This window comes from Chiloscyllium plagiosum, chromosome 13 (genome assembly GCF_004010195.1).
Source record: "Chiloscyllium plagiosum isolate BGI_BamShark_2017 chromosome 13, ASM401019v2, whole genome shotgun sequence".
In the NCBI taxonomy this organism is placed as follows: domain Eukaryota; kingdom Metazoa; phylum Chordata; class Chondrichthyes; order Orectolobiformes; family Hemiscylliidae; genus Chiloscyllium; species Chiloscyllium plagiosum.
This window is the reverse complement of record NC_057722.1, coordinates 12,559,856-12,571,310: the sequence shown is the minus strand read 5'-3', so window position 1 is coordinate 12,571,310 and position 11,455 is coordinate 12,559,856. Positions and strand designations below refer to the sequence as shown.

General features: G+C 40.0%; 1 protein-coding gene across 1 annotated transcript in view; it reads left to right on the top strand.

Annotated features, from left to right (window-relative positions):
• srprb (SRP receptor subunit beta) overlaps window positions 1-10,112 on the top strand; it is an 11,272-nt gene extending 1,160 nt beyond the window's left edge. Inside the window, exons 2-7 of the mRNA XM_043701906.1 lie at window positions 462-556; window positions 2,378-2,455; window positions 4,676-4,758; window positions 5,371-5,507; window positions 6,149-6,203; window positions 9,608-10,112. Coding sequence (XP_043557841.1) covers window positions 462-556; window positions 2,378-2,455; window positions 4,676-4,758; window positions 5,371-5,507; window positions 6,149-6,203; window positions 9,608-9,824 — 665 coding nt within the window. The 3' untranslated portion in view covers window positions 9,825-10,112. The remainder of the gene's footprint in view (window positions 1-461; window positions 557-2,377; window positions 2,456-4,675; window positions 4,759-5,370; window positions 5,508-6,148; window positions 6,204-9,607) is intronic.
• Window positions 10,113-11,455: the final 1,343 nt, after the last annotated feature.

Here is an 11,455-nt window from a genome sequence, read left to right as displayed (position 1 = left end):
TCCGGCCTATCACCCTCACCTTAACCTCCTTCCACCTATCACATTCCCAATGCCCCGCGCCCCGCAAGTCCCTCCTCCCTACCTTTTATCTTAGCCAGCTTGGCACATCCTCCTCATTCCTGAAAAAGGGCTTATGTCCGAAACATCGATTCTCCTGCTCCTTGGATGCTGCCTGACCTGCTGTGCTTTTCCAGCAACACATTTTTCAGCTCTGATCTCCAGCATCTGCAGTCTTCACTTTCTCCTATCTTAATTATCATGGTTAATGCTGGGTTAGTTTTAAGTTTTAAATCTAAAGCTTTTGTAAATAAAGTTATTAAGGGATAGGAGAAAAAAAAAGGGGTCTATGGAACTAGATTTAGATTAGCCATAATTTCTTTAAATGACAGAATAAGCTCATGTTTAATTGTCCACACTCTTATTCCTTTAATTTGATGAATGTTTTATGTTTTGATCTACAGTGTTTTTTATCCTATTGAGGAGCAGAAAAAGCAGTCGGAGTGCGGTGCTTCTGGCTGGTTTGTGTGATTCTGGGAAGACTTTACTTTGCTGTAGGGTAAGACTCTTTCAGACTCAAACATTATTCTTGTGGAATCCAGCACCTTGACTGCTTAAAGTGTTTCACTGCATGACATGCTATTCCTAATTAAACGTTCCTAATCACTGTTGCCTGTGGATGCTGATCTGGTAAACTGCCTGCCTAGAATTCTGTGTAATTGCTTTTCTTTTTATTTAGCAGTTCTTTATGCTTCCTCGAAATGTTCCCCTTCAGGAATCATAAATGAGGATCTGCATATGGTCTTGCTTGCCGCTGCTGTGATTTCCCTTTCTGTATAGACACATTGAAGCAGACTCTTTACAGTGCAAATGATACTGTTCTATACACGGCTGTGAGGTATATGTGGTTACATACTGCTTTGTGTGTCTTGCTGTGGGCTGTATTCCACAGTGGTGAGGTGTTTTGTAGTGGTGGAGGTAAGGGATATTGCTTCTGTTAAAGGAAGTGTTTTCTAATTATTCCATTAGCTTTGTCTGCAGCACAGGGATGGTGGGGAATCAAGTGCTGTCTTCATGCCTCTTCCCAGATCTTAGACTGGTCAATGGCGTGAAGTGGCAGATTTGTACAGATTTTCTAAATGCATGAAGTCTCGGTGGACTGGGCTGAATTCACAGCCAGGTGTCTAAAGGGATGCTGTAAAGGAGAGTATGCTATCTTATTCCACAGGGATTTTTTATATAAAGGGAAAAAACTATTTACATTTATATGGTACTTGTCCGCAACTATCACACATCTGAAAGCATTCTCAGTACTTTATGAAACAGTATTTTCAGAACACCATTCAGCTCTGAAAGAAGAGTCAGGTGGATTCACAACATTAACTCTGTTTCTCTTGATGCAGATCCTGAATAACCTGTTGCAATTCGTCAGCATTTTCTGTTTTTATTTCAGATTTGCAGTATCTGCACTGTTTTTGCTTTTCTGTACATCAGGAAGTGTAATCACTGTTCTAATGTAGTGAAAGTGGCAGCTAATTTGTCTTCAATAAAATCCCATAAACAGCAATGTGTCCACATCAAATAATCTGGAATTGGTGAATGTTGATCGAAGGATAAATATTAGCCAGTTCACTGAGGATTTCTCCCTTACGGTTCTTTGAAATTGTGCCATAAGATATTTTACAAGCCTCTGAGCAGGCATTTGGGCCCTCACTTTATCAGCTTAACTGAAAGCTGGCACCCCAACATTGTAGTCACAATCAGAGGAGGGGATGTGGTGTACTGTCAGTGGAAACGTGAATATTGTGAATGAGAGGCTGGGTGAGGTCTAATAGTAAGTGAATTGGAAGGTGGCTGGTATCTTTTAAGGCTGGGGCAGTGAGAACTCTTTTTATCCTGTACACTTGTCCTCTCTGATCTCCTTGGAAAGATTTGGCTAAGGATAAAGCACACGGTAATATTGACTGCCGCACTAGGCGAGGAATGTTTGCTAAGCAAGAAGAGGAGTCTATAGACTGGGGTTTAACCAGGATACTATGCACATTGTTTCCATCAGTGGGCCTACTGTGGTAATTTCGGTAATAATGAAAGCAGTCCATAATTTCGTAAAAAGGTGAAGCCATGCCCCTCCTGAAGGTTATCAAATAGACCAATGAACTCTGGATGATTTCATTCAGGTTAATGGCTTTTCAGGCTGAAGGGCAGTTTCCTGTGGGAATGTCAGTTAAGGGAGGCGCTAGAAATTCTGAAATGAAGATACATTTTGTTGTCTATAATTGTCTGATTCCAATGCAATACAGCATTTTTTTTTCTGTAGAAAAAAACAATTCGGAATGCACAAAACCACAACTCATCTGACAGCTCTTCTTTCTCGTTTCAGTTATTGTCTGGGAAGTTTAAGATTACACACACATCCATAACCAGTAACTCTGCATTGTACAGGGTTAGGAGCGACAAGGTAGGTGTGTACTAATAAGCCTATGTCTAAGTATGCAAACCATTGGTAGAGCTGGTTTGTTGAAACAACACTTGGTTCGAACAGCAGGGAGGAATGGAAGCAAAGTCATCCCCTTCTCTTGACCCTTGACATCTACAGTGTCGGATAATGTCCAGGAAAGAATGAGCGTGATGTTTGAACTTTATAAGCAGTGCTACCTTTTCAATTGGATGAATACCTTCATAATTGATGCCTTTTGACTATATTCACCTGACATGATCACCTTAACTATTACACCCCACTTCAGACATTTAGAAACTTGGAGGTAAAAAAAGATAGTCATACAGTACTGAAACAGATGCCTTGGTCCACCTCGTCCATGCCAACCAGACTTCCCAAACTACACAGTCCCGTTTGTCTGTGTTTGGCCCATATCCCTTGCTGCTTTCCTATTCATTAACCTGTCCAAATGTTGTAACTGTACCTGCATCTATCACTTCCTCTGGCAGTTCATTCCACATATGAACCACCTTCTTTGTGTAAAGGTTGCCTCTCCTGTCCCTTTTTAAATCTTTCCCTCCTAACGTTAAACCTATGCTATCTAGTTTTGCACTCCCCGACCCTAGGGAAAGCCCTTTGCTATTCACCTTATCTGTATCACTCATGATTTTGTAAACCTCTACAAGGTCACCCCTTAACTTCCTCTGCTCCAGTGATAAAAGTCCCAGCCTATCCAACCTTTCTTTATATCTCAAACCATCCAACCCATTAATATCCTTGTAAATCTTTTTTGTACTGTTATTGTTACGATGCCTGACGTGTGGGACTTGATCAAACACTTTCTGAAAATCAAAATGGATTACCTCTACTGTCTCCCCCTCATCTGTCTCCCTTGTTAACTCTGAATGTGAGGTATCTTATCAAATCTCATGAGATTTTATGAAAATCTCAATAGACTACCTTCACTACTACCATTTTATCTATCCTCTGTATGAACTCTGAGTATGTACTACGTTATTGAATGCCTTCTGAAAATCTAAATAGATTACCCTCCTCTTGTTCCTCTTTTATCTATCCTCAAAGAGTTCCAGTCAATCTGCCAGGCCTGATTTCCCCTTCCTGAAGATAGGCTGACTCTGTCCTTAGCAAGTTGTCCAACGTGCGCTAACTTAGCAAGTGCATACCTCAGCCCCATTTTCCCCTCGCCAGAAGGGGCCTTGTTGTTCTTTTCCCCCTTAGTAGGAGGAGCTGTTTCTCCTTCTCTACATGAGGCTGCTGGAGCTCTGTGATGTGATTAGTCACCATGGCTCCCCAGTACCCCAACATCTTCAAAGATCCATTACGTTATTCTAAGGTATATTATGTTTTTTCTCTGTATAAGTTTATTTTTGGAGCAAATAGAGGCAATTTTTTGACTTGATTTTATTTCAAATTCTATTTCAAAGTTTTGCATTTCTATAGAACCTTTTCCTGTTTGTCAGATGCAACCAAAGCACTGAGCAGGAAATTAGTCCCTTCGAGGTATAGTCACTATTCAGACCTGGGCAAAGGCAACAGCTATTTTTCTTACCACTGGGTATCTTAAATAGAAACGAGGAGTGTGTCCAGGTAATCTGTTCTTGATGTTATTGGATCAGACAAGAATTTACACACAAGCGGAGTTTCCTGCCTTAGTTCCAACAATGCTATCTGGACAGCATTGAATGAACAGTTAAATATTTTATCTATGGGTGTATACAACTCTGACTCCCTCCATTGTTGTTGATTTGGATAAATATTTGTTTGAGTCAACTGATGATGCTTTCACCTCTCAGTCAGATGTTGGTTTAGACCTCACTCCATACATGATAATATCAAATAGGCTGACTCTTTTGTGTAATTAAGAAGGAGAAAATTCATATTTATCATGAATTCCTGTTGAATATGTCATTAAATAAACTACGGGCTTAAAATGAGAGATCCCCATAATCTAACAATATATGGTTGATTATAAATCTTCAGTACCTTTGTTGGATTCCAACTCTCAAAGTAATTTTACTTCTGAGAATCTTTATTTCTTTCCCAATGCAAGCTCTTGGAATGATACCAGTCCAAATATTAAGAATCGAGAAATATCCAACTGCTTTTGATCCATAGTGAAATTTGTCGCAAGAATTAATCAAGTAAATGCCAAAGAACTTGCTTTGCTCAAAACAATCTAGTTTGTCAAGACAGTTGTTGTTCTGATATTTTTTCTGACAGGGTCCTGCTGTTGTTTTATATGACCTCCCTGGTCATGAAAGTCTACGTCTTCAGTATTTGGAGAAGCACAAAGCTGATGCCAGGTGATATACAGAGCCATACCATGCTTTATATCGTACAGCTGTGGATTTAGGTGAACACTGAGAAACTTCTTTACCATCTATGAAGAAGTGAATTAATTAACTTTAAGCTGCAGTGAGCTGTAAGGTAGCAATTTTTTTTAAGGAGGCATGCTGTACTAATTGTTATAAATCCATGACTCTATAAACCTTACTGATTTCAAATTTTTCACTCCACAAAATTTATTTTATGCTTTAAGATATCTGAACTTCATGATGAGAGATTATGGTTAATGCTGAGATCTGAAGTAACGGTTTTCATGGCTGCTGCAAACAACAAAAAACTTTCATTTCTACAGGATATTTGTTTTAGAATTTTAATCTCGAGCAGCACTGTTTATGACAGGCCACCAGTTTTACCTGCCTCTCTGCCAATTGATTTGTTAAGGGTAAGCAAAGCTTTTGTTTGGATTGCTACAGCTTGTTCATACCATGTGTGATCTTGATATTACAATCCAAAAATGCGAAATTATATCCACACTTTGATCGTACCTTTGGATAAGGAGCAGAGCTGTTAAATGAAATGCTGAGAATTTATGGTGAGCATGGACCAATTTCAGTTTTGTTTTCACACAGAGCCATTATCTTTGTAGTGGACAGTGTGTTGTTTCAAAAAGAAGTGAAGGATGTGGCTGAGTTTATTTACACGTTGCTCACTGATGCTGTGATTGTGAAGAATGCACCTCCCCTCCTAATAGCCTGTAACAAGCAAGGTAAGTCGAAGGTTGTCTTGCTTATATGCCTGGTGATGCAGTTGGAGTTTGATGTCGAGGCTAACCATCTAGTAGTTATCCTACTAGGAAGTTGGCTGAGAATGTTCTAGATTGTTTGCAGCTTGTCTGTTCCAAGTTATTAATGTAATGTGAGGGGTTGTTCATTTTATCCCAAGTTTGTGGTTGGGAAGAGTCAAGATTCTGTACTTTGCGGTGGTAATAGGGATACTTTATCTGTGCATATTGAAAGCGTTTCATCTCTGCTGTATATCATAGCAAGTCAGAAATTGGTAGTTCTGTCTCAGAAACTTTATCCTCAGCATTTATGTCTTTGGATATGTCAGTGTTGTAGATATAGATGCTTATGGTTAGGGTCAGGCTTTTTGCTTACCATCTGTACTGATGTTTTAAGCTTTTAAAGAACCTGCTTAAAATCACAGAGTAACAAATGATATCGGGTTAGAACACTTACCTGATGGACAATTGTTACAGAGCACGTCAAGTTCAGACTTTCAACAAAGTGTAATCAAGTTGTGGTTGTTTCTGAGATGTAGCACTTTATATATTTTGGCTCAAGCATTAATGAAGTTGTTGGTTTGTTCCACAAAAACTTGTTAATTCAGTTTACTGTTTAATTTCAGATGTTACCATGGCCAAATCTGCGAAATTAATTCAACAACAATTGGAAAAGGAACTGTAAGTGTCAGATTATTGCACCATGTGGCTGTTGTAATGCAAAATAACTGAGCAAGGACTTTCTGATTAGGAATTTTGTTACTACAGACTTTCTGTTGCTCCGTTTGAGAGACAAACATTGGATCTGTAAGGAGTCCTCTCTTTGGGGAACAGATTTAGAGTATTCTCTGCACTTCAGTGACTAGTTTGCCAGAGAAAATCAACCAAAATCAGCAAGATATTTGTGGGAGATACAGCACCTTAAAAGGCAGCATTAACTCAGGAGCATTTGCTATATGCTTTTAGAGACACGGTGTGTCCTGGTTAAGTTATAATAGTTCTTTATTCGACAACTTGGGAAACACTGAGATGTTTTAAGTTGCTGTATGCAATTTTCTAGAAGTTTGTAATGTATAATGCTTATTTTCTTGTGGAAGCTGCAGTGTGAGCTTTGTCCAAAAAAAACCATTCGAGCCAACTTGATATTAATAAGAGAATTAATAGTCAAGAATCATTAATGCCCTTTGTAAGTCCTTTACAGCTTCACAGAACTGCAAGTCATTCAACCTTTGAAATGGTGACTGTGTGATTGCAGATCTACAGGGTGGGTCTTAACGTAACTCCTTAGAAAATTCAGCTGGAATGGTAAAGGGATTTCCATCTGATTTCAGATAGGTTCAGGAGTACACTAAATGGCTCATTGAGCCTGCTGCTCCATTCAGTACAAACACAATGATGATGGGCTTCGATTGCAGTTCTCCTGCCTATTCTTCGTATCATTTGATTCCCTCAGAAATCAGCAGCTCTATTCTAGCCTTAAGTATATTCAATGACATACCATCCATAAGTCTGTAGGGCAGAGAATTCCAAAATATCACAACCCTGAAGTTTTTTGTCTTCTCAGTGCTAAATGATTGGCCCCTTGTCCTGGGATTCTGCAATCTGTTTTCAATATTGAAAACAACCCCTATCCCTTCAGAATCTTGTATGTGTTAGTGAACGTTCCCCTCATTCTTCACATGCAGCCTATATCCTGTGTGTTCTTGGATAATATTTCTGCAGCAACGTGTTAAATCTAATCGTGCGAGCCAGCACTACTTCAAGCAAGTCTGCTATGGAACTGCAGTGTCAGTACAAAATGCAACTCTTTGCATCAGTGGTAATTAACATAATTGTACTGAAAGAACAATCTGATGTTTGCCAAAGAAATCCTCAGTGGTAGTTGATGAAGAAAAATTACGTTCTTCTGTAATTCAAAACTGCTTCGAATCAAGTTCTACCTTCTCCCTTTTCAAATGAAGAAATATCTTAATAATATTGTCTCAACCTGCAAAGAGAACAACTGTATATCATTGCACAAATTGCAATGAACATTTATTCATCATCTCAAAGGCCGGTTGTCTTTACATCCTTGTAAATATCTGTTGAATATTCAATATAATTGAGTTTCCCAGAATTAAATGCTGGAAACAAGTAATTAGGAAAGCGAATAGAATATTGTTTATCGAGAAGGGAATTGAATACAAGGCTTGAGAGGTTAAACCTCAGTTATACAGGGCATGGTGAGACCGCACCTGGAGTGCCGTGCAAAGTGTTGGTCACTTTATTTAAGGAAGGCTGTATTAGATGCAATTAAGTGAAAGTTTACCAGATTGTTGGATGGAAAGGGTAGTTTACTTATGAGAGAAAGTTGAACAATTTCAGCGGGTATTCACGCCATTTTGAAGAGTAAGAAGTGTCTTGATTGTAACTTGTAGGAATCAGTGGGACTTTCACAGGATGGCTATAGAAAGGGTGCCACCTACTGTGGGAGAATCTAGAACTAGGGGGCGCTGTTTTTTTAAAAAAAAGAATGAGTTTGTCCATTTAAGACAGAATTTTTTTCTTTGGGGGGGTCATGAATCTTTGGAACCTTTGTCCTGAAAATGTAGTGGAAGCAGAGTTTTTGAACACAGTTAGGGCAGAGGTAGTTCCTTGCTTGGCAAAGGGGTGAAAGGTTACAGTGGGTAGGTTGGAACATAAAGCCACGATCTTTTGAATGGCAGAGTAGGCTCAGGGGGTTGAATGGCCTACTCCTGTTCCTAATTTGTAGCTTGCTTCACAATTTGTGCATCACAAATTGTATCCACTGTCAAATTTTAACAGTGCAAGCTTAATTATTTATAAAAAGTGTTGGCCTTTACCACAACATTTTTTTTGGAAAGGATAAATCCCAATTTTTTCCAATGAATCCTGGCTTTCCGCAGAAGATTTCACAGAATCCCTACAGTGTGGAAGCAGGCTATTTGGTCCATTGAGTCCACACTGATCCTCCGAAGAGCATCCCACCCAGACCCAACCCATGCACTATGATCATAACCCTGAATTTCCCATGGCTAATCACTGAGCCTACACTCCCTGAACACTACAGACAATTTAGCATGGCCAATTCACCTGACCTGCACATCTTTGGACTGTGGGAGGAAACCGGAGCACCCAGACACTGGGAGAACATGCAAACTCCACATAGACAATCACCCAAGGCTGGAATTGAACCCAAGTCCCTGTTGCTGTGAGGCAGCAGTGTTAACTACTGTGCTGCCCCTTACAACTTTTTATAAGTGGTTGGGATTCATAAAAGTGTGTGTGCCAGTAATGGTATTGTCCTGTTTGAACAACATGCATTTCTGCAACAGCAGAGAGATTCCGCACAAACGTATTAATCTCTCTTTAATCTCTACGCTTTCTCATTTGCAATAATGTATAAGTTGCTGACTATGGTTAAATTTATAAAATCTTAACTGTACAATATTCAAAGTGGAGTATGGGCACCAGCTGAAAAAATTGATTCCCTCCCTATTGGATGATAAAGTGCAATTTTAGAACTTGCCTACATCAACATACATCATCTTCACCTAGAATCTTAAAATCCCTTCACTGTGGAAGCTGGCCATTTGGCCGATCAAGTCCACACTGACCCTGCAAAGAGTATCCGACTCCCAAGCCTGCTCCCTGTAACCCTGCATTTCCCATGACTAACCCACCCAGCTTGCACATCCTAGGGACCTAACCTGCACAGCTTTGGACTGTGGGAAGAAACCGGAGGAAACCCACACAGACATGGGGAGAATGTGCAAACTCCACACAGACTGTTGCCTGAGGGTGGAATCGAACCTGGGTCCCTGGTGCTATGAGATAGCAGTACTAACCACTGAACCATCTGTCACCATCATTAAAGCCTTATTGCTTAGTATTTTTAAAACTATATACATGTAGTTTGTCTGAACTTTTCCAGTGATTATAAAATATCTGGCCGTGATGCCACTTGAGCATGTCTGTTTAGGAATGCCAGTACCCTGCAAGTGAACTGTTCGCTTTGTTTGTGTTTGGCCTCTTCCACTTGCCACTTTGGATTTAACCCATATTTTATTTTCTCTTGTCTTCAGCAACACTCTGAGGATGATTCGTTCCGGTGCACCAAAATCTCTGGATGGCTCCAGCACTGGGGGTGCGCTGCCTTTAGGAAAGAAGGGAAAGGAGTTTGATTTTTCCCAGGCTCCGATGAAGGTTGAGTTTGTGGAGTGCAGTGCACAAGGGAACAAAGGGGACAGAGGCGAGGCTGACATTGGAAGTGTAGAGGCATGGCTTTCCAAAGTGGCATGAACAATGAGACCGTCTAAAAACAGACATAGTGGCATGCAGCCAACACGATTGTGACGTGTGCAACAATAATGAGACTGTGACCAAAGATCCAATAGTCATGTTTTTAATGCAGAACTTCAGCTGAATGATGTTTGCTGTAACTATGTTGAACTGAGCCAGCTTGATGCTTCCTATATTTAAGTGTCTGGTAGGGCAGTGATGTCAGTGTTTTCCATGTCGTTTGTGTTGCTGAAATGGCAGCACATTCTTGTCTGTTAATCTGCAAATAAAATAATGGATCTAACCCAACCTTTACTGCAGGGCTGTCATTCTTCGGAGTTGTACATTTTTGTGGTAATTCATTTAAATTTCTAGAACATAAGTAGAGTGGCAGGCATTTATTTAAAATACACCCCAGACCTTCAGTTCAGTATGCTGCTGTATTGTATATCCAAAACCAATTCTTGAAGTAGGAATTGTGGATATTTTGTTTAATTTCAAAACAAAATAATTTAAACTTGTCTCTGATCGTCACCTGATTAGTGCAATCTCAGCCATGCCTGACGCAGAAGAGATGCTGGTGGCAGTTTGAGGCACCTCCATCAGGTCAACATTGCAGGGGATCTTCCGGACTGCTTCTTCAGTCTAGCCATCTTCATGCTGCTTCACCAGTGATCTGCTCATTGGCATTGAATTTGTTGCTAATGATACCACAATTGTTCAGTTCCATTCGCAACCCCTCTGATGATGAATCTGGATAATATTACAAGTTGGTGCCATATACGTGACCATCTCTAATTAGACAAAGTATCAATAGCTTGTAACACCGTCCCCTCCAAGCAAGTACGTGGGAACACCACCACCTGCAATTTTATTCCGAACCACTCCATCCTGACTTGGAAATACATCACCATTCTTTCAGTGGTCACAGTCAAAGTCCTAGAATTCTCACCCTAACAAGATTGTCGGTCTACCTACACCATATGGATTACAGCAGTTCAAGAAAACATCATCACCATCTTCTCAAAGACAACTAGAGATGGAAAATTGGTGCTGGCCCACTCTCATCCTGTGGATGGAATGATGCTGACATCCTGTGGATGAAAATAATTTGTAGTAATTAGAATTGCACCATAATATGTTTGTAGATTGTATAGATGATGGAATTTTACGGTAAAATACATTTCATGTATAGATGTGTTGTATTGTGCAGTAAACTGATCAGAAAAGAATATGGATGTAGGTTTGCTCGCTGAGCTGGAGGGTTTGTATTCAGACATTTCGTTACCATACTAAATGTATGGTAACTTCATCACTGAGCCTCTGGATGAAGCACTGGTGACATGACCTGCTTTCTATTTAAGTGTTTAGGTTTCCTTGGGTTGGTGATGTCATTTCCTGTGGTGACATAATTTCCTGTTCTTTTTCTCAGGGATGGGATCCAAGTCAACGTGTTTGTTGATAGAATTCCTGTTGGAATACCATGCTTCGAGGAATTCTCATGCGTGTCTTTGTTTGGCTTGTCCTAGGATGGATGTGTTGTCGCAGTCAAAGTGGTGTCCTTCCTCTGTATGTAAGGATACTAGTGATAATAGGTCATGTCTTTTTGTGACTAGTGGATGTTCATGTATCCTGGTGGCTAATTGTCTGTC